Source organism: Canis aureus, chromosome 19, assembly GCF_053574225.1.
Source record: "Canis aureus isolate CA01 chromosome 19, VMU_Caureus_v.1.0, whole genome shotgun sequence".
Classification (NCBI taxonomy): Eukaryota; Metazoa; Chordata; class Mammalia; order Carnivora; family Canidae; genus Canis; species Canis aureus.
In genome coordinates, this window is record NC_135629.1 from 55,445,002 (window position 1) to 55,468,584 (window position 23,583).

Below are 23,583 nucleotides of genomic sequence, written 5' to 3' on the forward strand. Positions count from 1 at the left end.
GGTGGCGGGGGTGCGGGGGCCACGGCGCCCCGGGGCAGGGGACCTCCCGGGGCCCCGCGGCGCCCCCTCCCCAAGGGCTCCCTTCTGGGATAGGAGGCACAGCGCCCCCGACGCCAGTGCCGGCGGCCTTGGGCGCCCCACACTCTGCCGAGGATCTGGCTTTACTGTCAGACGCCGGCTCCTGCCCGGTCCCCTTCCGGAAGGCAGGGCCCCGAGAAGTACTCCCACCAAGGAAGCCCCTCCAGGGAACCTCCAGAGCAGCGCCCCCGTAATCAGCTGCTGCCCCCCATCCACAGACCCAAGACGGCGCATCTTCCCTAAATCCGGGGCCGCGAGAAGCCCCTCCCCGGTTCTCCTCGGAGGCATTAAGTCACAGCACGACCCCAGACGGCGGTCACAGCGGCCAGAGCCCCCTCCTGCCCCGCTGAAGACTGTGGGGTCCTGCTAGTCCCGCCCCAGGCCCTCCTTCCAGAAATCCAGAGAGGCCCCCAGGACAGAGCCGTTCTAGAGGACTGAGACCCAAAGCTTTTTCCTAAGACAGTAAGTAAGTGGCACCCTAGGACTGAGGACAGCCGCTGCCCACCGAGCCCCTCACGAAGCGGCCGTTCTGCCCGGGCTGCACCCAGCGCCCCGCAGCGGCGCCCATTCCCACCGCCGGCTCCCCCCGCGCTCTCTGCGCACCGGGACCCCGCGGGGCGCCCCCACCTGCGCGCCCAGACCCGCCGCGCCCCCGCCCCGACGGCTCCGCGTTCCTGCAGCGCCCCCTGGCGGCGCCAGGCGGCTCGGGGCGGGAGGTGGGCGGGGCTGGAGCCGCCGCGGCCCCGCCCCGCCGTGGCCTAGTTACCGAAACACCCTCCCCGCCGCCCCGCCCTCGGGCCCCCGCCGCGGCCTTTTCCCGCGCGCTCCCGGCCGCCGCCGCCTGTGTTCCCGGGGCCCGCTGCTCTGGTTTCTCTCTCCTGCCGCCTGATTTCTTGGGGCCTCCTCGTCCGGCCCAGGCCGCCTGCATTCCTCTGATCCCAGCAGCCCTGGCATTGGTCTGGGTAGGAGACCTTCCTAGGAGCTCCCCCCTCCCCTCGCCTCCCCTCCCCTCCCCGCCAACACACACACACACACACACACACACACACACACCCCAAGGGGCCTGTACAGCTTGCACTACTATGCCGCCTACGCGGTGATAGGAGACACTCAGTCTCACCCCTGCACTGGGGCGCATGCGGGTGGGCGACGCCTGGGTCTGCGCACAGCCACCCAGGAGTAGGCCAGGATGTGAGCTTGCAGGTAGGGTGGGGGCACAAGAATGAGCAGGTGTCGCGGAAGTGGTGGCGTTGGAGCCGCCGGTCCTGGTCCAGGATGGGAAGCACAGGTGTCTGCTCTGTGCGGCCTTGGGCGGGTACATCTTGAATGTGGCTCAGCTTCTCGGCCTGTAACACAGGGTGTTATTTTTTTTTTTTAAAGATTTATTTATTTATTCATGATAGACATAGAGAGAGAGAAAGAGGCAGAGACACAGGAGGAGGGAGAAGCAGGCTCCATGCACCGGGAGCCCGACGTGGGATTCGATCCCGGGTCTCCAGGATCGCGCCCTGGGCCAAAGGCAGGCGCCAAACCGCTGCGCCACCCAGGGATCCCCACAGGGTGTTATTAATAGACCCTAATAGGGTTGTAGTAAAGATTGAGTGAGTAAATATGAGTAACTGTCCCTGGGTGGTGTTGAGCAATAATGTCTGCCATTATCCGTGTCACCCCGTGCTCACTCCCAGTGACACGCACGTCCTGGCGTGACGAGAAAGGTCTGACCTCCCCCGTGGCCACTCACACACAGACCCCCAAATGTTCGATCTGGCTGGGGTCACACCCTGGGCCATCCTTGTTCTCACACATCCTGGGACACTCTTTATGAGAACAGCACCACCCCTGTCCTTGCCCGAGGACATGCATGGACACACACACACAGGTGTCCTTGTTTCACTTCCAGCCAGACATGCTTATGCACATGGACATGAAGCTCACACTACCCTAACACACACACATACACATACACACAGTGCCCAGTAGAGACACAGACACACCCAATATTCACACCCAAAGGACCCTCAGCCCATCGGCCCTCAAAGGAACTTCTTGATTGCTCATGCACATTCATGCACACTCGGTGGATCGTTACACACTCCCATGCTACCTGCTGCCAATACACACGGCACACGTTAATACACACATCGGCACACAGTGTGACCCACTCCACGCTCGCTACTGGTACCCATGGCCACAGTGCAGGAGTACGCACTACCTATCCCACAGCCACACAGCGCAGGAGAGTCCGAGACACTGTCGTGCGTGTCTACACATGCACACGCACGTGCTAGGCCAGTCTGGGAGGCACAGCCCCCTCGCACACATGCAGCCCAGCCAGGAGCCCACCCCACCCCGACCAGCCACCATTAAGCTGTCACCAGCTGCCCCCGGCCACCTCCTGCTCACCCCACACGGCTGGTATCCCCCGCCCCGCCCTGGCTGGAGGCCCTGGGGGTGGGCGCCTGCAGACACATGGGGCGCGGGACACACACATGTGCCCACCATGTGGACGCTCGTAAAATGGTTGCCCTGGCAACAGTGACTTGAAAAACTCGGTTCTTCCTCTGGGGTGGGCAGGGGCAGGGGCAGGGGCGCCAGGGTGAGGCTGTGGGGGGCCAGCCGGGAGGCGGGACACCAGGACACACGCCCACCTTCCCCCCGCGGGTGGAGACCCCAGCACACTCGGGCCCCCGGGAACCCTGTTCTGCTCGGGGCCAGCCCCACGGGGCCCCCGGTGGCTCACGTTCATTCCGTCCTGACAGCCTCACACACCGGTGTGTCGCCTCCCGCGACCCAGCACCTCTGGACACTGTCTGTTACCAGCCCACACACCCTGTCACCCCCTGGACAGGCGGTGACAGACACCCTGTCGCACTGGCTGACTCACACGGCAGCTGGGAACTGGGGCGCACAGACACGCCCTCCCTGTGGCCCCCACCCCCCTCAGAGGAGCTGTCTGGGCCCGGCTGCCCGGGAGGCCAAGGGGATCCAGGGGCTGGTTCTATTTGCAGGAAACACGGGTATTTACAATGCTTTATTTTTAAACCTTCCTTCTCCCAGACTGTGGCTGCTGTGGGGCGGGGGTGGGTGGAACCGAGCCTTGAGCCACCCTGGCTTCCAGAGCAGCCCGGGGGTTGCGTGGGGTTGGGTCCCCCCGAGCGCACGTAGGCGCAGAGACAGGCTGGGCGAGGAGCGGGGGGGCATGTGGGGGCGCGTGGCCCCCGCGGCTGGGGTCAAGGCCAAGGCAGGGGCGGGACAGTACAGGTGCACCCAGAACCCAGGCCCTGTCACCTGCCCGCCCTCCGCGGTGTTTGCCTGGCAATTAGTTCCGCTCCCTCGTCGCCTCCTCGGATGCCCCCCACCCCCACCCCCCGCCAAGGTAGTTCCGGGCGATGCCCCCGCCCCCGAGTGGCACTGTGCTCACTTGGCAGTTGTGAAACCTGGAGATCAGAGAAGTCCAGACGCTGGCCCGAGGTCACACAGTAGGGAAGAGGCTCAAACCTGGGGCTGGATGATTCTGGAACATTCAGCCACTGCCTTGGCAGCTCCCCCCACCCCTGACCCCCGAGGCTGGCCCCCTGCCCTTCCTGCTCGGTCACTGCTCCCAAGGGGAATGCTCCGTTCACTGGTGGAGGCCCAGGCCGAGGTTCTGGGAGGCCAGCGGCTGCTGGCCAAGGCATAGACTTGGCTGGTGGAGAAGTTTCCATCTTAGCACCAGGAGCTGGTCCAGGCCCTGCGGGCCCAGGGCTGTACCTCACGACCCCCAGGAACCAGCGCTGCAGGGGTGGAGGTGGCCCGGAGCCGTCCGTGGCTTCTCTCTCCCGCCACCCCCAGCTGGAGCAGCTCCAGACCTTCAGCGTGCCCTCCCTTTTTTGAGCTGGTAACGGAGATTGCTGGGCCTCAGTTTACTCATCTGTGAAATTGCTCCCACATTCTTTCTGTGCCCAGTGCAGACCCTCAGGGAGTGGCAGTGTCGCTGTCACTGAAGTGAGAGGGCTTGCCGGGGGGTCCCTGGGACAGCACAGAGCTGCCCATGGCTAGCCAAGAGGCTCCCCGAAACTAGACTTCGGGGTTCTTAACGTGACAGTAGTCATCCTTGCCCCCAAGCTGGACCACGCTGAATGGAGAGGGGCCTCAGCCCTGACAGGGGACACAGCCCAGGGGCAGAGCGAGGGCCCTGGGGGCCAGGAGGAGCTGGTGGCCTTGGCCAGAAGGGGCCTCTGAGGCCCGTGGGCGGCAGGAAGATGCTGGCCGGTTCCAGGCAAGGGAGGATGGGAAAAGCAGGGCTGGCGGCCGTCCCTGTAGGGCCATTTGCAGCCACAGGCCACAGGCCAGGGGCCTTGTCCCCAAGGGCCGCAGGTCAGCAAGGCGGGAAAGCCATCAGGCCAGCCCAAGGGAGCCAGGGCAGGCGGCCGGGTGGGGCCTGGGCCTGGGGTTGCGCGGGCACCCGTGGGGCAGGGCCGAGGCTCACAGAGGCACACGCTCACACACGTGCACAAAAAGCCACAAATGTGTACACACCGTCACACAAACGAGAAACACAGACACGCACTCACAGACACACACACTCCCCCACACTCAGAAGCAACCGTATTCACCGACACCCCCAGTCACACACAATCTCCAGGCACAGCTGCAGATGTGTGTACACCATCACACAGGCAAAAGCCATAAATGGCACAAAGTGTCACACGAACACATCCGCTCACATGTGCAGCAGTCCCAGCTGCCAAGGCTTGAGGGTGCCCTGCGACACACACCCCCCCCAGCACCCTGGCTCTTGCCACCCGGCCGCCCAACCCTGCTGTCTCGCGTCCTTGGCCTGGGCTGCCCTAATCCCTGTCTCGTGTCCTGAAGCCAGAAGATAAGGGGCAGCTGCAGCCCCAGATAAAGGAGGCGCAGCCGCAAATCCGGGGTGGCCCCAGCTGAAACGGGCACTGAGCCCGGGGCCGCACCTGCCCTGCTGCTGCCACCCCATCCGGCCTGGCTAAGAGGGACAGGGAAAGGGTGAGGGAGAGACACAGGGAGGGAGCAGGGAGCCAGGGAAGAGGGACTCAGAGAGAGAGAGAGACAGAGAGAGACAAAGAGGTAGAGAAAAGCAGAAGAAGAGAGGGAGACGGAGACCAACAGACAGAGGGGGAGAGCGAGTGCACGCAGCGCACACAGCGCCTGGCGAGAAGGCCAGCTCCGCCTTCGCCAGGCCCTGCCTCCCCCCATCTGAGTGCCTCAGTGTCCCCATCTATAAGAGGCCCCTGTGCCACCTGCCTCCTTTCTGCTTCTCTAAATAGGTCAAGGCAGGGGATTCATTTATTTTTTTTTTTTTTTAATTTTTTTATTTATTTATGATAGTCACAGAGAGAGAAGGAGAGAGAGGCAGAGACAGGCAGAGGGAGAAGCAGGCTCCATGCACCGGGAGCCCGACATGGGATTCGATCCCGGGTCTCCAGGATCACGCCCTGGGCCAAAGGCAGGCGCCAAACCGCTGCGCCACCCAGGGATCCCAAGGCAGGGGATTCAGAGTTCGACTCAGGCCTGGTTCAGGGTAGGAGGGACATCTTCCTGAGTGTCCCCCGCACTCTCCAGGGTGACACCTGGGAAGGTCTCATCCCCCCGCCACAGCCTCAGTGAAGGCAGGACCCTCTAGAGCAGGTCTCGGCCCCTCTGTGCCTCAGTCTCCCAGCCACAAGAAGATCCACTCACTCAGCAAATGTTCGTTGGGCACCTACTGTGTGCTGGGCCTGGTGCTGGGTGCTGGGGACACGGAGTGACTGCGGTGGACCCAACTCCCACCCTCTCTGAGCTAATAGTACAGTGGGGAAGATGGCATGTGGCCAGGTGGCACCAGGATGCTGAGGGCCATGATTCCCCGGGGCGGGGGGGGGGGGGGGTGATGCTCAGATAGCTGCAGAGCCTGAAGGGGGCAGTATCCCCAGCGGGGGAGTTAGAGAGGCTTCTGGAGGAGGGGGGAGGAGGGACAGGGAGGGGGAAAGGAGGAGAGAACTAGAGGGTGAGTGGAATGAACAAGGTGGTTGGGAGCAGGGAAGAGACTTCCTGCAAAAGGGAACAGCACATGCAGAGGCTGAGAGGTCCGACTGGCTCACGGGAGGTCTGGAATGAAATTGGTGCTTGAGTTTAGGGAGTCAGGGGGTGATGAGGAATGAAACTGGGGAAGGCAGCAGGGGCTGGGTCCTGTAGGAACTTGGGGGCTCTGGGACAGGGCTGGGGCAGTAGGGAGACATGGAAGGATTGGGAGCAGGGCCTTGGTCAGATTTGTGGCTGGGAGGTGGGGCCTTGGGGGTAAGATGGAAGAATGAGGCCCTGAAGTGGGGGGGGGGCAGTGATGGGAGAGGGGATGGACTAGAGAGAGGCTCTGGAGGACAGGGGGCAGGACACAGGAACCCACGGGGTATGCGGGGAGAGGCAGGGGGGGGGACGCTGATGACCTGGTCTCTGGCTCAGGGCAGTGGGGTGGTCCCTGGCCAGGGACCTCTGGGACCCATGGATTCAGGTGGATTTGGGATGAATGCCTGTTCCCTCTGCACAAGGTCAGAGAGTAGAATAAGTGAGTTAATGCCAGAAAAGGGCTTAGGGGGGGTACGCCTGGGTGGCTCAGCCATTGAGCGTCTGCCTTTGGCTCAGGGTGTGACCCTGGAGACCCGGGATCGAGTCCCACGTCGGTCGGGCTCCCTGCATGGAGCCTGCTTCTCCCTCTGCCTGTGTCTCTGCCTCTCTGTGTCTCATGCATAAATAGAAAATCTTTAAGAAGGGGGGGGGTGCTTAGGGGATGCCTGGTTGGCTCAGCGGTTGAGCATCTGCCTTCGGATCAGAGTGTGACCCTGGGGTGTCAGGATCGAGTCCCACGTCGGGCTCCCTGCATGGAGCCTGCTTCTCCCTCCGCCTCTCTCTCTGACTCTCATGAATAAAATATTTATTTACAAAAAAAGGGCTTAGAAGTAAATGTTGAGTAATTGTCGAGCTACTGGCAAACGATTTAAACCATATCGTCATACCGAGCAGTTAACATTACATTATTAATTTTAATTTTGTTGTCAACGGCCAGTCCACACACACACGCCCACTCCCCGCTTACAGGAAGCCCTCCTTGATTGCCACATACAGAAAGCACAGGCCATTGCAAGGCAGAGAGCCGGGGAGCCCTTGGAGGCCCAGAGAGGGGAGGCTACGTTCAGACAGCCCTCTGTGGGCCTCAGTTTCCCCACCCATCCCACTGCCTCCCCAGAGTGGCCGGGGATGCCTGTGGGACGGTGGGAGGAGACCCCTGGTGGAACCTCAGAGGGCTGCGGGGCGGGCACCTCGGGAGGGGACGTCTGGGGAGGGACGAGCGAGCTCCGTGGGTGGAGGTGCGCGAGCACAGCTGGCCAGCGGGGCCTCGTCCCCAGGCCGTCCTGCAGGGGGCAGCCGAGGCCCGCGACGGGAGCCGCCCCGCCCCGCCCCGCCCCGCCCCTCGCGACCTCTCAGGGGCACGACCGGCCGCCGCAGGCACAGCTGCACGTCCGGCCTCGAGGGCGGCCTCTGGCACGCGGACAGACGCTCAACTAGGCATCTGCCGTTAATGCCTCGCGTCCGGTCGTCGGGGGTCCGTCTTTTTAAAGCTTGTAGAATACTCTCGTGGGCCGGCGGCGGCCGGTAGGGGGAGCCACTGAGCACCTGCGCGGCCCGCGGGCAGCTCCGCAGCGCTACCCTAGGTGCGACCCGCGGCTCCGTTCCCGTAGGTAGGAGGTAGCTCAGCAGCGCTACCCTAGGCGGGTCCCGAGGCTCCACCCCGCGGGCCGCTCCGCAGCGCTACCCTAAGCGGGACCCGAGGCTCCGCCCCCGCAGGCTCCGCCCCCGCAGGCTCCGCCCCCTCACGTCGACGCGCGTACAATGGCGTCCGCTGGAGCGCCCCAGGCATGCGCGTTTCCCCGGCACGACCGGGAAATCGCACTCGCGACCCGGAAGCCCTTCCCGCCGCACTCCGGAGCGGGCGTGAGGGGGGCTGATGGCGGAGGGAGCGGCGGAGGCCCCGGCAGAAAGTGGTGGCGGCGGCGACGCGGCGGCTGGCGCGCCGGAACGGGGCGTGGCGCCCATTAAGCCTCAGTGAGTCGCCGAGGCCGGGGAGACCCTCACGAGGCCTCCCCGGCACCTACAGGCGGTGCATGCGGGGCGGCGGGGCGGCGGCCCGGCGGGCAGCTCGCGGGCTCTTCAGTCCGGGCCGTTCCTGCGTCCGCGGAGTCGGAGCGGACGGCGCACGTTGGGGGCTGTCACGTGTGCGAAGGACACCGCGGTGCCCGCGGGGGCGGGCATGTTGGAGGCTCGGGCCGCAGTGCATGCTGGGGACTGTAGTCTCCGCCCTGGCGGGAGTAGCCTTGTGCACCTGCTGCCAGCCTCAGCGGCGGGCGGGGACTTGTGACCGAAGCGAGGGCCGTGGGGCACGCTGGGGAATGTGGCGGCCGTGGCCCCATTGCAAGGCATGCCGGGACATGTAGTTTTCTCTAGCCGGATGTGGCCAGGAATGTTCATGCCTGTTAGTAGCTTGGCTCAACCCCCTGGGCAGGGGGACACAGGGACAAAATAGGCTCTGCCTGTGGCCTTGAGGTGTGCCCTGGCTGGAGCTGGCCGTTCTCAGTAGTGCGGTACCCATCAGCAGAGGCACGGAAGCAGGGCCGGTGTTCTCAGCCCCTTCCCCCAGCATCCGTTGCATCTGAGCTGGAAAAAGGACTCCCTCCTCCAGCCCGTCTCCTTCTGCCTCTGTGCCGGCAGGTACCTCACCACCAAGGAGCAGTTCCACGAATTCCTGGAAGCCAAAGGGCAGGAGAAACCCAGCCAGGAAATCGAGGCCGGAGAGCCCGGTGGCAATGACCTGGCTGAGCCTGAGGCCAAGCGGATCCGACTGGAAGATGGGCAGGCGGGGGAGGCGGCCGAACTGGGGGAGCGGCCACAGGTTCAGAAGAGAGCCCGGGGCCAGAACAAGGGCCGGCCCCACATGAAACCCACCCACTACGACAAGAATAGGCTCTGCCCCTCCCTGGTCCAGGTGAGTGGAACTGCCGCTTGGAAGTCCTAGAGTCGGAGTCTCTGTGCCCCCGGACTCAGTGCTCAGGAAGCTGTGATGTGTTATTGTTCCCCTCTCCCAGATGAAGACACTCAGACTTGCTGGGTGCCTGACCTGCACACGCAGGACACGGAGGAGCGGGAGAGGGGTTTGAGGTTCACACTCAGGCTGCCTGGCCTCTCCCTGCCCCCCCTCATGGCCCCGTGGTTCCCTCGCAGGAATCAGCTGCAAAGTGTTTCTTTGGCGACCGCTGCCGTTTCCTGCACGACGTGGGCCGCTACCTGGAGACCAAGCCATCGGACCTGGGCCCCCGCTGTGTGCTTTTCGAGACTTTTGGCAGATGCCCCTACGGCGTGACCTGCCGCTTTGCTGGGGCCCACCTGGGGCCCGAAGGGCAGAACCTGGTGCGGGAAGAGCGGGTGCAGGCCCCGCCAGTCCGCAACAGCCTGGACAGAGCCCTGCAGCAGCAACTGCGGAAGCGCCAGGTCCGCTTCGAGCGCGCTGAGCAGGCCCTACGCCAGCTGAGCAGGGGCCCCGGCACAGGCCCTTCCCCTGCTGCTGCCACCCCTGAGGTTTCAGGGACTGAAGGGGCCCTGGGGCAGGATGGTGGTGACACCCAGCAGGCCCTCCTGGAGCCAGGCGCTGGTGCCCTTGCCAGCAGCTCGGTGCAGACCTGTGGGCCCCTGACGGATGAGGATATAGTGAGGCTGCGGCCTTGTGAGAAGAGAAAGGTACGTGATCAGGGCTCCCTGCTGAGCCCACTGGAATTATGGGGGCAGAAGAACTGCATGGGGACACCTGGGTGGCTCAGTTGGTTTAGCGTCTGCCTTTGGCTCAGGTCAGGATCCCGGCATCCTGGGATTGAGTCCCACATCGGGCTCCCTGCTCAGTGGGGACCTTGCTTTCTTCTTTTGTCTGCTGCTCCTTTTGCTTGTGCTTTCTCTATCTCTGTCTGACAAATAAGATCTTTTAGAAAAGAAAAAGCTGGACACCCCCTCCCCAGCCCCAGGGAGTCAGGGCGGGGGGTGGAGAGGGTGAAGGAGGGGCACCGGGACCGTGGTTTTGCCTGTTGGGTGGAAGCTGTGCTGCGGAGGAGAGCACGGGGAACAGAACAGTCCTCACACGGGGAGTCGCCGCCTGGTGCGGAGGCCCCGAGGTGCAGGAGGCTGGAGAGGCCGGGCAGGGCGGGACAAAGCACGTCCTGGCCTGGGGCGAGGGGAGGCCCGTGAGCCAGGGCCGAAGGGCGAACCTCACTGGGTTTCATTTGCCTCCAGCTGGACATCGGTGGCAAGCTGTACCTGGCCCCCCTCACCACGGTAGGTCGGCCTGGTGCCCAGTGTCTGCCCCCGCCCGGTGGGTGGTGCCGGGGGTCCCTGCCTGCTGCACCCTCACATGTGCGTGTCTCCTGCTGCCCCCAGTGCGGGAACCTGCCCTTCCGGCGGATCTGTAAACGCTTCGGGGCCGACGTGACGTGCGGGGAGATGGCCGTGTGCACCAATCTGCTGCAGGGCCAGACGTCTGAGTGGGCCCTGCTCCGACGCCACCCATGCGAGGACGTCTTTGGCGTCCAGGTTGGTGCCTCCCCGAGGGAGGGAGGTGGGAAGGGCAGAGGGGTCTTGGCTGCCTGGCTTTGGGGCACGTTCAGGGTCAGATCTCCCCAACCCCAGGCCTGACTCAGTCACTCCCAGACCCTTCTTGCCTCAGCCGTGGGCCCGAGGGCTGACCCGATGCCCCCTTGAGGGCTGCTGGCCGTGGCGCAGGGCCACTTGGGGGAGTCAGGGCCACCAGCTTGATCCCCATAGTGGGCAGGGGCTGTCTGGACCAGCCCCTCAGCCCCTGCCCGCCACCTGCCGCAGCTCGAGGGCGCCTTCCCTGACACCATGACCAAGTGTGCCGAGCTGCTCAACCGTACCATCGAGGTGGATTTCGTGGACATCAACGTCGGGTGCCCTATTGACCTTGTGTACAAGAAGGTAGTGGCCACGTGGCCCTGGGCCTCTACACTGTGCGGGGGGACAGAAGCCTGGGACCTGGCCTTGCTCCCGCTTGTGGCTCTGGGGACCCGTGGGAGCCACTGTGCCTTGGTTTCCTCATCTGGACAGTGAAGGCAGAGAAGGGGGTCAGGGCCAGCCTGCGTCCTGCCCTCTGTTGCTCCAGCCCACCCCACCCCACCCCCGTTTCTCCCAGGGCGGGGGCTGTGCCCTCATGAACCGCTCGGCCAAGTTCCAGCAGATTGTCCGCGGCATGAACCAGGTACGTGCTTGGACGCCCTCCCCGACACTGCCCCCTACGCCCTCCCCACCTGGCCCCAGGGCCCACTGACCCCAGTCACCACCGCAGGTGCTGGACGTGCCGCTGACAGTGAAGATCCGCACGGGCGTCCAGGAGCGCGTGAACCTGGCACACCGCTTGCTCCCCGAGCTGCGAGAGTGGGGTGCAGCCCTGGTCACGGTGGGTCTCGGGGCACCAAGGGTGTGGGGGCCTCGGGAGTGCTCGGCAGCCCTCCCTAACGGTGTCTCTCCCCCGGCCCCTCCCTCCTGCTCTCTTGGCTCCCCCTCTGTCTCTGTCTGTCTCTTTGTCTCCCTGTCTCTCCCTCTCAGCCTGTCCCTCTTGATCTCTCTGGGTCTCTCTCTCTGTGTCTGATCCTCCGCCTCCTGGATCCTCTCTCCCTCCCCGTGCTTGGCTTCCCCTTCAGCTCCACGGTCGCTCTCGGGAGCAGCGCTACACCAAGCTGGCCGACTGGCAGTACATCGAGCAGTGTGTGACGGCAGCCAGTCCCATGCCCCTGTTCGGTGGGTCCCCTGCCACTCCACTCCAACCTCCCACCGGCCCTGCTCTCAGGGGCCGCGTGCCTGGGCCACCTCCCCCTGCCCTGGGACCCTGCCCTGCACCGCCCCACTGGGAGCCACTGGGCTGGCGAGAACTCCCCTGGAGCTCCTGCCTGCACACGGCTCCCTGAGACCCCAGCCTCTGTCCCTCAGGAAACGGGGACATCTTGTCGTACGAGGATGCCAACCGTGCCATGCAGACTGGCGTCGCCGGGGTGATGATTGCCCGGTAAGTGTGCTCTGTGCCATGGGGGGTGGCTATAGAGAACCAGCCGGAGCCACCGCCGAGCGCCCGGCCTGCGGTGTGGGCAAAGGTGAGGGTGCATCTGAGTCTTGTCCCGGCAGCCGCTGCTGAGCCCCAGCCTGTCTGCTTCCCTCTCCCTTGCGCTTTGTCCCTAGCAGGTGGCTCTGCCAGGATGGGGGGCAGAGAGACAGTCATAGCCACTGGAGCAGAGGGGACCGGACACACGTGCACTTGTGGGTTGGAACTCTTGGGGTTAGAAAGTTGGCTGAGCACAGTGGGGAGGCAGGGACCGGGGCTCCAACTGCCAGGCCGCTGATGCCACCCTGCCCCGCCCTCCCAGGGGTGCCCTGCTGAAGCCGTGGCTGTTCACGGAGATCAAGGAGCAGCGCCACTGGGACATCTCGTCGTCCGAGCGCCTGGCCATCCTGCAGGACTTCACCCGATACGGCCTGGAGCACTGGGGCTCCGACACGCAGGGCGTGGAGAAGACCCGCCGCTTCCTCCTCGAGTGGCTTTCCTTCCTGTGCAGGTGGCTGCTGGAGGCCATGCGGGTGGAGGTGGAGGGTGGGGGCGCCTTGGCCTGACCCCGTGCCCGCCGTCCCACAGGTACGTGCCCGTGGGCCTCCTGGAGAGGCTCCCGCAGAGGATCAACGAGCGGCCGCCCTACTACCTGGGCCGAGACTACCTGGAGACGCTCATGGCCAGTCAGAAGGCGGCCGACTGGATCCGGATCAGGTGCCAGGAAACCGAAGTCTGCGGGTGCGGGAGGCCGAGGGGCCGGTGGGCCTGACCCCAGGCCTGACCCTGTTCCCTGCCCTCTTCACAGTGAGATGCTGCTGGGACCTGTGCCGCCCAACTTCGTCTTTCTGCCAAAGCACAAGGCCAACGCGTACAAGTAGTCACCGGGCGGGAGGGGGCGTCCGAGGGCCAGCAGGGCTTCTTGCTGCACGAGAAGACAATAAATTTTATTCTTTTAAAACCCTGGCCTTTCTGTGACCCCTGAGCTGTCCCCTTCCTGCTCTGGGGAGCCTGGTCTCCACACTGGGCTGGCCCTGTCGCCGGCAGTTACTTTTCCTTTCTCGTTGACGAGTCTCCCAGCTGCCCCCATGGGCCCAGCCCTGTGCCTCCACTACTGTGGCCCAGAGAGGTTTTAGCCACTAAGAAACCACTAGGGCCCACGAGGCAGGGGCCTTGGCCTACGTGGGTGTGGATCAGGGCAGGCTACCGGGAGGAAGCAGCCCTGGAGCTGTCCAGAGCACTGCTGGCAAGGGCAGGAGGGAGCAGACTGAGTCCGGGCCTGCCCCGCCCTGTGTGAGGCCTATCCATGGCTGCCTTGGTTTCTCCATCTGCTCTCTGCCCACCCCGCCCCACCCCCCGCCTCCTGATACTCGGAATCCCGACCAGTGGGCGGGCCGCAGCCTGGAACCCGCCGCCCAGAGTAACCAGGCAAACAGAACTCTGTAGGACTCGGAACCTGTTGTCCGGGTGGGCTGCCTGTGCTCCCACCTGCTGCCCTCCTGGCCTCCGCAGGCCGGGCCCCCTGCCTCCCCATGCAGCACCCCAAACCCTTCTATGCGCCTACAGCTCCCCAAGAAGTCTTCAGCCCCCAGGGCCTGGATGGCACCGAGGGGCGAGGCAGCCAGCCCGCTCCCGCCTGCACGGAGCCTCTTCCTACTGTGGGTACGCGTTGGAGGATGTTGGTGTGAGGTGGGTGGGGGATGCCTGACGGGGTGGGGGCCCAGGGCTCAGGACCCCCACCCACCCACCTGCTTTCGTCCACAGGTTCCTCCAACCTGTATCAGCCCCCAAACCTGGATAAAGAGATCTTTCCAGCCCCTCCGGCAGGTACCAGCCTCCCCTCAACCCTTGATGCGACTCGGGTGGCTTAGAGGGATCTGGGCCTCTCTTGCCCATGCCCCTGGCCCTAGGAGGCCCCAAGAGGGTAAGGCCTGTGTCTCCTGTCCCTTAAACAGGTCTTCAAGGGCCCAGCTTGTACCTCCCATTCACTAGAAAGGTCCCCAAAATGATGCCGAGGGCCTCTGACACCTAGATGGGTCCCCAAAGGCAGAATTTCTGTCCCCATCCCACAGATGGGTCCCGGAGGTTTGGGCTGTGCCCCTCACCCCCTCCACCCTGTACTCCTTCCCCCAGGTGGGTCCCAGAGCTCCTCTCAGGGCTGCCCCTCCCTGGCCTGCAGGTTTCCAGATGGCACCCTGCGGGTGCTTCTTTGACCCTCGCATCTACCGAATCGAGTGGGCCACCACCGACTTCGGCCAGTCGTCCCTGTACAAGCTGACAGCAGTGGGCGGTGGGGGACCGCCCGGGGCTCCGGCTGGGGGCCCCGCCTCGCCAGGCACCTACCTCCTAGAGCCCCAGCACTACCTCAAGGCCCCCGTGGCAGCGCCCCCACCCCCGCCGTACCCCCACTACCAGCCGGCGCCCGGGGGCTCCCAGTACTTCCTGCCCTACTTCCCACCTGAGGGGCCTGGGCCAGAGGCCCTGGGCTTTGTGGGGGATGGGGGGCCCCCTGCCTACATGGAGCTGCCTCCACCCCTGCTCAAGGAAGGCCTGGGGCCGCCGCCCCCACCACCTGTCCCCAAGGATAACAAGTTACCTTCCCTGCTCATCACACTCCCCACTGAGGCCACGCTGCCCCCCGGCGCCTATGGCCACCTCAAGGGCCGCCTCAGTCAGTTCCACGGGCCCAGTGAGCCCCTGGCCTTCCCCTCCAAGGAGCTGCAGGGTGGTGGGGCCGGGTCGGCCCTGCTGTACCCGCCGGGCGCCGCGGAGCCCAAGGTGGCTGAGGCAGAGGCAGCCCCACTGGGGGCGGGCGAGGCCAGGACCCCCGAGGCAGCCAGGGCCTTCGTGCTGCCTGAGAAGGTGCTTCTGGAAGATGCCATGAAGCTCTTCGACTGCTTGCCGGGCAACGCCGAGCCCGAGGGGTTCCCGCGCAAGGCCCCGGGGCCTGCCCTGCCGGACAGCAGGGGCGGCGGGGACGACTCGTCCAGCGACATCCGCTCGTTGCACCTGCCGGACGAGCTGCTGTCCTTTGACTACAGCGTGCCCGAGATCCTGGACACCGTGTCCAACGTGGACTGCTTTTTCAACTTCAAAGCCCTCGATGAGGAGCCGCCGCCCCGCCCGGGGCCTCCAGCCGCCAACATGGTGGCCCCCGTGGTGCGACCTGAGCTTCCCAAGAGGAAGGCCGGCTCCTCATCCAGCAAGAAGGGGAGGCAGGGAGGCAAGGGCAAGCAGGCCGTGGGCCTGGCCGGCGCCGCCCCCTCGGGGCCCAGGCAGGACCTGGGAGCCCCCCCCCATTAAAATGGATTTCACCTCTCAGCTCACTGTCCACTTGGTGGCATCAGGGCCCGGGGCCCGGGGACAGTGGGCTGAGGCTGGACATGGAGGACGATCCCCTCCTCCGCCCTGGCACAGTGGGCCGGGGTCACGGGGTAAGGCCCAGCAGGGTAAGGCCCTCCTGGGGGATGGACTTCCAGAGCTGAGCTGGGGAGCCCGGCCGTCACAGTTCTGAATCCCTCCTCTCCCAGCCCCAGAAAATTGGGAGTCAGCCTGCAGGGGTGTGGGTGGGGGCTGCTTCTGGAAGGTGGGGAGTCGCCATCCGGACTCCCCGGATGCACTGTAAGGATCTCTTGCCCGCGTGTTTGGTGGAGAAAGGGCTGCCGGGAGAGGGACAGGAAGTTTCCTGGAGATGAGGCCTACCCTCCCCACCCCCAGCCCCACCCGTACTGCCACCTGCTGCTTTCCCCTGCAGAGGAGGAAGGGCCTCCTGCCCCAGGCCCTGGGCTGGGTCTCCAGGGCCCTGGTGGTCAGTCCATCGGGCTCTGCTGGGGCAGCCCGGGGACTGTGGGGGGGTGGCTGGTGTGGGGAGGCGGGCTTGGTAGCTGAACCATGAGCCTGCTGGGCTCACCTCCCCAAACCCTCACTCCAGAGCTCCCTAGAAGACGGGCAGAGCCTGCGCTGACCCGCACCCGGTCCCCTGATCTGTGCCCAGAGAAGCCTGGAGCCCACTTCCCTCAGCTTCCTCCTGAGCCCCCTCTACCCGCAGCCACATTTGGGGTATTTTTGAGACTAAAGCCAAGTGCACACGTGGTTTCCTTGAAGGTTAATGTGAGGGTCTGCCTCGACGGGAGGCTGGATGGGGCAGGGATGCGCTCCGGGAGGGCGGGGTAACTGTCCCGGCACTGCCTGCGCCTAGAGGTTCTCCAGTCGGTTGGGATGACATCGGACCACTGAAGAGGGCTGTGGCGTATACTTGATAGCTTAAGACTAGTCGGGAAAGTCACAGGATCACCCCAGGCCTCACCTAAGGTGAGGCGGCCGTCCCGTGCCACCTGGGATTCAGAGTGAGCTGGTTGGTGGCGAGGGAACCCACCGAAAGCATGGGTAGAGTATACATATCCGTGTAAGCTGTATATACAGGCACACGTGTGTGCATGCACTCAAATGTGTGCACGTGCACACGTATGTACAAGCTAGTTGTATTGCGTACATAGGTATGCATATCTATAGGCGTGTATATGTGTATTCACGTCATAGGTAAATACACATGGGTGTGCATACATTAGGCGAATGCATGCACCTGCATGTATACATACACCTGTGCGTGTGCATCCATACTGTGCTTGCATGCATACGTGTGTGTGGGCACACGTACTTGTGCATGTGTGTAGCTATGGCCACACGTATGGACATGTGCATACACGTCTGCATGCCTCCACGTGTTTCTCCGTGTCTGTAGCAGAACATGCATGTACGTGCGTGTGTGTACACGTGAGGGTTTATACCCCAGAAATGGAATCCCGCTGCAGACCCCTCCCTGCTTCTCTAACAGGACACGTTGCAGCGTCTTAGGCTTTTCAGAGACTCGCCTCCTACCCCACGGGCTGCCCCGCACCCCCGTCGCAGCCGGCGTGGATGCCGCAGTGCCAAGAAGCTCTGATGTGACGAGGTCGCGGGAGGCGGAGGCCGGAGGACAGAACACGCTGCACGCGGCCACTGGCTGTTTGCCCAAACGCTTTATGACTGCCCTGCGCTCCCCTGTTGCGCTCAGTTCCCGCCTCGGAAACACGCCTTTCTGCACCTCCTGCACAGGTGAGCCCAGAAGCTCTTGAACCTGAGGCCTTTCTCAGTGTGCAGCAGTTTGGGGATCGCGTAGACCAGCCACACGGACAGCAGCATGACCACGAGCGGGATGATGATGACCGCCGTGGGGATGACGGACAGTGGGAAGGCCCCGTAGACGTAGACGCTGAAGGTCGTTTCCAAGTGGCAGTAGCTGCAAAGGGGCATTTGGTGAGAGGCCATGGGGCACTGCCTTTGGGGCCCTACCCTCCACCCCAGTAAGTGTGTTAAAACCCAGAGATAGGAGAGCCGGCCCCCAGGTGGTGAGTTGGGACACCAAGTCCCAGTTCCATCTGCTTCAATTCCTACCCAGTCTGAGTCTGCTGTCCTGTCTTCTGGCAACAGTCCTGTTTCCCCCCAAACCCCCCACCATGTTCCCCATGGTACCCTCCTCTGGGGACAGGGTGTCCCCCTGACTCCATGCCCAGGCTCAATCTAGAAGGCAAACAAACCATCCCATTGCCGAGTGGAAGCAGAGGGCGGGCATCCATGAGGTGGGCAGGAAGCGTCAGGTGTAGCAAGCCGCTACATCCCAGGAGAGGGGACCAGGGTATAGGGGAACCTACTGGGGCTCTGCTGGAAGCCATGCAGAGAGAGAGGCTGATGGGCCCTCTCCTAGGGGGTGCCACCCTGTGCCTTCCACCCATGGCCATCCCAGAGCTGGCCCCCTTAGGTCAGGGTGAGGGGTCTCAAGGGCAGGCAGGGTCTCCATGTGCTTTTGGGGTGAACTTTGGAGGGAATAGATGATGGGGGGGGAGGACATTGTCCCGTGTTCCCCCTTCCAGGGGGAGACCTTCGTAATGTAGGCCAGCACACCTAGAAACCTCTTCGAGCACGGGGGTAACTATTCCACAACCAGCTCTAAGGGGAAAGGCCGAATTTGTAGGTCGTGCCAACTCCCAGGGTGTAAAGTCTCCCGCCGTGGCTGCTTTCAAGCTACCAGTGGAAAGACGGCTTGCAAAATCCCTGGAAATTGAAGAGTCGCTCGTGCACACCACCAATGAGATGCGGCTTGAGAGGGTGATTCTGGTCCCCGAGGGCAGGGACGTGGCTGCTGCTCATGGCTATTTCCCCAGCAACCAGCACGGGCTCTGAATCAGGACTTATTTTAGTGAGTGAACAAATGTCATCTAGAACTTAAATAGCACTCTTCCCAGGGACAGTCTGGGCCGCTGGGAAAATTGATGTTTATCCAGCACCTGCCAAGGGGAGGGAGAAAAGTGGGGGCCCCTCCCATGCATGTGACCTGCCCCAGGAGGCCCATCCATCCCCCCGAGGCCTCTGGCACAGGGCGATGCCCCCCTGCTCACCTGTAGTACGGGTCCACGATAGAAATGTAGAAGATGTAGATTCCGTTCCTCTGCTCAAAAATAACCTTGTTTGCCGTCGGGCCTCCCAAGATCTGATAGGGGACATCTGGCCACATCAAGGGCGCGTTGTTGTCGGGGTCATGGCAGCTGACATAGTTCTGGGGAGAAGGACAGAAGCATGTCCAGGGGCTGGGGAGGCCGTGCCGGCGCCCACAGATGCACCCCCCCTGCGTGCACGATCCCACCTGCAACACTTCTTGCCAAACACCCACAGCTGTGCATCCAGGACCAAGTGCCTGGTGGGCTGGTGGTTCGTGACCTTCGTGGGGGACACTGACGGCTGCTCAGCCTTTACCCTGCCCTCCTGCGCCCGGGCCTTCCCACACGTCAGGGGCTAGTGGGCTTAGCCACTCCGCTCGCCAGGATCCCTTACAGCCCCGCGTCCTGGGTGTGAATCCCACGCTGCTGGTTTCTCATACGCTTGGTGGTGTGGGCTGAGGCATCCCCACCGCCAGTGAGAGGCTGGAGTCCTAACCCTTGGAATGTGACTTTATTCGGGAGAGGGTCTTTTTCAGTTAAAATGAGTTCATTAGGGTGGGTCCTGATCCAATATGTCTGGTGTCCTTTTTATAAGTGTCCTTATAAAAGGGGGAGATTTGGGGGACCTGGGTGACTCAGTGGTGGAGCATCTGCCTTCGGCTCAGGGCATGATCCCGGGGTCCTGGGATCAAGTCCCACATCAGGCTCCCTGCAGAGAGCCTGCTTCTCCCTCTGCCTATGTCTCTGCCTCTCTTCTCTGTATAAAATCTTTAATTAATTAATTAATTAATTAATTAATATATATAAATATATAAAATAAATAAAATCTTTGTTAAAGGGGGAGGGGATCTGGACACGGACACACACAGAGAGAACGTCCTGTGATGACATGGGCAGAGATTGGGGTGTAGGTCTACAACCAAAGAACACCAGAGATGGCCAGCAAACCACCAGAACCTGGGACAGCCTGGAACAGATCTGCGCTCACTCTCAGAAGGAACCAACTCGGGACGCCCAGGTGGCTCAGTGGTGGAGCATCTGCCTTCGGGTCAGGGCGTGACCCCAGAGTCCTGGGATGGAGTCCTGCATCAGGCTCCCTGCAGGAAGCCTGCTTTTCCCTCTGCCTGTGTCTCTGTGCCTCTCTCTCTCTCTCTCTGTCTCTCATGAATAAATAATAATCTTTAAAAAATGCCAACACTGGGATCCCTGGGTGGCGCAGCGGGTTAGCGCCTGCCTTTGGCCCAGGGCGCGATCCTGGAGACCCGGGATCGAATCCCACGTCAGGCTCCCGGTGCATGGACCCTGCTTCTCCCTCTGCCTGTGTCTCTGCCCCTCTCTCTGTCTCTGTGTGACTATCATAAATAAATAAAAATTAAAAAAAAATGCCAACACTTTGGTCTCAGACTTCTGGCTTCCAGAACCGGGAACAGAGAAATCTCAGGCATTTAAGCTGCCCGGTGTGTGGTGTTCTTGTGACGACAGCCCTAGCTAATCGACATGCCCGAGAAATTCGAAGCCGGAAATGAAACAGAGCCACCTTCTTCATTGGCGCTGCCACCGACCATGGTCGTGGCGTCAAGAGGGTGTCAGGTGGTGGCAGCAGCTTTTCCAGCCCACCTCCGGATCCCAGGATTTCATACAAAGGGGGAACATCCTTGGGCTCAACCGTTTGCCCTGAACCAGGCCATCATGCTGCTACCCTGAGCCGAGTACTTTGCTCTTCTGAGCTATTTGCTGGGGGACCTAGAAGGGGAGGCGATGTAAAAGCAAGAAAAGTCAAAATGATGGTGAACCCAGCAACATAAAAAAATGAAGGGCTCCTTGTGCATGGTGTAAGCCAAAACCCAAAAGACACAACCGACCAACTGAGGGAGGTATTTGCAAACTGTCTTGCAATAAAGGATTAATCTCTCAGCACTATGGAGCATTCTAGAAGAGTGAGGACATCTGAAACCCCAGGAGAAATATGGGCATGGACCATGAATGTGAACCCCAGGATAAAGGAGTGAAAGTGGCCCTCAAACAGGAAAAAGACTCAGCTTGGCCCATAGCAGAAGACAGGCACACGGACAATTTTGTCCCGGGGTGGTACACCTAGCTGGTGTGCCGTGAACATGGGCACGTGGTGGGAGGCACATGGTGCCCTCCCATGGAGGGGACCTTAGTGGCATCTCCCCAAACTGTGCATGCCTTGGCCTAGAACTCAGCCATCTCTTCCCTGCCTGCTGGCAGCCCCGCAGAACAAAGTGCCTCACACAGATGGATGGAAGTGAGGGACTGGGAACGGCCCAGGCCCATCAGGGGGGGCAGCTGAACAACCCCGGAGCACCCACTCAGTCAAAGGAAGAATCTCTCCATGCCTCCGCCCTGTGTGGAGCTGTGCCTCCTCCTCCTGTGTGGACACAGTTCTTTCCATCAGGAGGTGGGGTCTAGGTGGGCCCTGCAATCTGCTTCTGGCCAGTAGAATGTGGGGATGGGTGGCCTGAGCCTGGGCCTCCTGGGATCTGGAAGCTTCCACTCTTGGAACCCTGAGACCATGCTGTAAGGGAGCCCAAGCTACCCTGCTGGGGAGAGAGGCACATGGACAGCCCAGTTCCTGGCTACCAGAAGCCCCACATAAAAGAGCCTTCTCTGACCTCCCAGCTGAGTGCCCCTGCGGGGGCGGCCCCGGCCTAGGCCTCCGGTCTGACGTGCTGAACCACGAGAAACAATCCTGCTGAGTTGGGGGTGATGGTTCTGCAGCACTCGGGAATGGCTAGCCTTCCATCTTACTGCTCTTTTGGCTTTTCTGGGGGTTCTAAAGTTCTCAGAATTAAAAAACAACGTAAATGCAGAAGCAATGTCCACAGTGAGGATGGCCACCTGGGCGCACGCTGCCCATCCCCAGGCCCTGCCTCCGGGTCGAGGGATGGAGTGACGGCAGACACCTGATTTCAGCTGTGCCCTGACGCCAAGCTGCCCCTCAGATCTCAGCCCCCTGGGTGTTGGCCACAACAGGGCTTCCCGCTTGTCAGCGGCTCCCCATGGGGTGGATCTACACAGTGTCCCACAAAGCACCCCTTCTCTGGTCTCCCCAGCACAGTCCTCCAGTCACCCTGGCCCTTCCCCTGGCTTCACTGGCAGATGCATCCTTAAGTTAGCACCTCAACAGAGCTGGTTCTCAAACTCATGCCAGCCCTGACTTGTCCTCGGTGGCCCATGTTTCACTAGCCATGGGGCTCCTCCGTGCACCCGAGTCTCCCATGTGCAAACAGAGCTCTGCATTTCCTTCCGCTGCCTGCTTCATCCCTATGATGTAAGTGGCCCAAGCATCCACCCGCCTCGCGTTTCCACGTGTTCAAGCTGGACTTGCTTGCAATCCAGCAATGCTGGACTCTGCTCCTCTCATGTCATCTAGTCCCTCACCATGCCCTGTTGGTTGTTTTATTTTTTTAATCTTTAAAAAAAAGTATTTATTCATGAGAGACACACAGAGAGAGGCAGAGACATAGGCAGAGGGAGAACCAGGCTCCCCTCAGAGAGCCCGATGTGGGACTCGATCCCTGAACTCCAGGATCACGCCCTGAGCTGAAAGCAGAGCCCAACCGCTGAGCCATCCAGGCATCCCGGCCCTGTTGGTTGTGTCCCTGTTAGGCACTGATGTGTCCCACCCCAAATTCATATGTTGGAGCCCTAGCCCACAATGGGTGGGTCCTCTAGGAGGTCATTAGGTTTAGATGAGGTCCTGAGGGTGGAGACCCTAGGATATTAGTGCTCTCCAAAGAAGAGACACCAGAGAACTGAAAGCAGAGTCTCAAGGCCGTATTCGTATATCTGTGTTCATAGCAGCATTAGCCACAACGCCCAGAAGGTAGAATGACCCATGTCCAGTGGCAGGTGAATGAGGGGTGTCCATCCACACACTGGAATATTATTCAGCCTTAGAAAGGAAGGACATCCTGACACCTGCCCCCACGTGGACGGACCCCAAGGATGCCAGGCTCAGGGAGGGGACCCAGACCCAGAAGGACACCTCCTGCAGGACCCCACTCCCAGGAGGTCCCCAGAGGAGGCCCGTCCACAGAGACAGAGAGGAGGTGGTGGGAGCCAGGAGTGGGGCAGGGGGTGGGGGTCAGTGCTTTCTGGGGATGGGGTCTCTGTGTGGGGAGATAGATGGAATGTGGGGTGAGTGCATGATGATGTAAGTGTGCTCCATGCCGCTGAGCTGTGCACTTAAAAATAATTACGAGGGTAGATTTTATGTTGCATATTTTTACCACAATTGAAAAAACTTTTAAGAATCCTTAATTTTCAAAAAAAGAATCCTTAATTTTTAAGAGGAGTAAGGGGTGCCTGACTGGCTGAGTAGAGCATGCAACTCTTGATCTCAGGGCTGTGAGTTCAAGCCCCACTTTGGGTATAGAGGTTACTTTTAAAAAATCCTTCAGGGGGTGCCTGGGTGGCTCAGTGGGTTAATCATCTGACTTTTTTGGTTTCAGCTCAGGTTTCAGCTCAGGTCTTGATCTCAGGGTAGTGAGTTCAAGCCCCACATTGGCTCCATGCTGGGCGTGGAGCCTGCTTAAAGCAAAACTAAAAACCACCACCTTCGGGACAGTCCATCCAGTGACTACGCTGAAAATGCAGGCATTGTGGCTCCAACATGAAAGAAAAACCCTCACATCCAAAATTGCCACTCGCCGGGACTGATGGAAAAAACAAAACAAAACAAAACAGTAACGCAACAATCTCTTAAACGCACCCTTGCATCCTACTTTGAATGAGAGAGCTACTAAGAATGCAACACTACGTATGGACACACTCCGAAAATAATAAACGCAAATTACATATGTATGGCTTTCTCCTAAAAAAAAAAAAAAAAAAAAAAAAAAAAGACCGGGGATCCCTGGGTGGCGC

At 61.7% G+C, this 23,583-nt stretch overlaps 3 protein-coding genes and 1 long non-coding RNA gene across 16 annotated transcripts in view; 2 read left to right on the forward strand and 2 right to left on the reverse strand.

The window, feature by feature from the left end:
• Nucleotides 1-7,146: 7,146 nt before the first annotated feature.
• Nucleotides 7,147-13,577, reverse strand: LOC144290777 (uncharacterized). 2 transcript variants are annotated; one of them, XR_013358314.1, is made up of 4 exons: nucleotides 13,400-13,577; nucleotides 12,144-13,142; nucleotides 11,451-11,548; nucleotides 7,147-10,075 (listed from the first exon to the last, which is right to left on the reverse strand). It is a non-coding gene; the product is annotated as an uncharacterized LOC144290777 (long non-coding RNA). The 2 variants fall into 2 exon arrangements; XR_013358313.1 differs by having other exon boundaries at nucleotides 7,147-10,079.
• On the forward strand, nucleotides 7,638-13,178 carry DUS3L (dihydrouridine synthase 3 like). 3 transcript variants are annotated; one of them, XM_077860337.1, is made up of 13 exons: nucleotides 7,638-7,781; nucleotides 8,836-9,109; nucleotides 9,346-9,858; nucleotides 10,402-10,443; nucleotides 10,546-10,698; nucleotides 10,984-11,100; nucleotides 11,315-11,380; nucleotides 11,468-11,578; nucleotides 11,823-11,919; nucleotides 12,109-12,184; nucleotides 12,540-12,728; nucleotides 12,806-12,934; nucleotides 13,026-13,178. In XM_077860337.1, the coding sequence occupies exons 2-13, from the start codon at nucleotides 9,059-9,061 to the stop codon at nucleotides 13,096-13,098; spliced, it is 1,617 nt and encodes a 538-aa protein (XP_077716463.1). In that variant the 5' UTR covers nucleotides 7,638-7,781; nucleotides 8,836-9,058; the 3' UTR covers nucleotides 13,099-13,178. The 3 variants fall into 3 exon arrangements, with proteins under 3 accessions (XP_077716463.1, XP_077716464.1, XP_077716462.1); XM_077860338.1 differs by having other exon boundaries at nucleotides 7,687-7,808; XM_077860336.1 differs by lacking the exon at nucleotides 7,638-7,781 and adding an exon at nucleotides 7,958-8,172.
• On the forward strand, nucleotides 13,321-15,538 carry PRR22 (proline rich 22). Of its 2 annotated transcripts, none has more exons than XM_077860339.1 (3): nucleotides 13,321-13,879; nucleotides 13,982-14,044; nucleotides 14,351-15,538. In XM_077860339.1, exons 1-3 carry the CDS (start codon nucleotides 13,772-13,774, stop codon nucleotides 15,518-15,520), a joined length of 1,341 nt encoding a protein of 446 aa, XP_077716465.1. In that variant the 5' UTR covers nucleotides 13,321-13,771; the 3' UTR covers nucleotides 15,521-15,538. The 2 variants fall into 2 exon arrangements, with proteins under 2 accessions (XP_077716465.1, XP_077716466.1); XM_077860340.1 differs by having other exon boundaries at nucleotides 14,397-15,538.
• Nucleotides 15,539-17,216: 1,678 nt separating this feature from the next.
• CATSPERD (catsper channel auxiliary subunit delta) overlaps nucleotides 17,217-23,583 on the reverse strand; it is a 51,864-nt gene continuing 45,497 nt past the window's right edge. For all 9 annotated transcript variants that reach the window (XM_077860331.1, XM_077860330.1, XM_077860328.1 and 6 more), the window contains 2 exons: nucleotides 18,652-18,809; nucleotides 17,217-17,495 (listed from right to left, as the gene is read on the reverse strand). In XM_077860331.1, coding sequence (XP_077716457.1) covers nucleotides 17,267-17,495; nucleotides 18,652-18,809 — 387 coding nt within the window. In that variant the 3' untranslated portion in view covers nucleotides 17,217-17,266. The remainder of the gene's footprint in view (nucleotides 17,496-18,651; nucleotides 18,810-23,583) is intronic.

What these genes read in the sequence shown, in the direction of transcription:
- DUS3L (XM_077860336.1), top strand. Translation starts at nt 8,075, where the DNA reads ATGGCGGAGGGAGCGGCGGAGGCCCCGGCAGAAAGTGGTGGCGGCGGC. An exon ending in TTGACCTTGTGTACAAGAAG is followed by an intron (nt 11,101 to 11,314) that starts GTAGTGGCCACG and finishes CGTTTCTCCCAG; the next exon opens with GGCGGGGGCTGTGCCCTCAT. An exon ending in GCCGACTGGATCCGGATCAG is followed by an intron (nt 12,935 to 13,025) that starts GTGCCAGGAAAC and finishes CCCTCTTCACAG; the next exon opens with TGAGATGCTGCTGGGACCTG.
- PRR22 (XM_077860339.1), top strand. Translation starts at nt 13,772, where the DNA reads ATGCGCCTACAGCTCCCCAAGAAGTCTTCAGCCCCCAGGGCCTGGATG. An exon ending in GGAGCCTCTTCCTACTGTGG is followed by an intron (nt 13,880 to 13,981) that starts GTACGCGTTGGA and finishes TTTCGTCCACAG; the next exon opens with GTTCCTCCAACCTGTATCAG. An exon ending in CTTTCCAGCCCCTCCGGCAG is followed by an intron (nt 14,045 to 14,350) that starts GTACCAGCCTCC and finishes TCCTTCCCCCAG; the next exon opens with GTGGGTCCCAGAGCTCCTCT.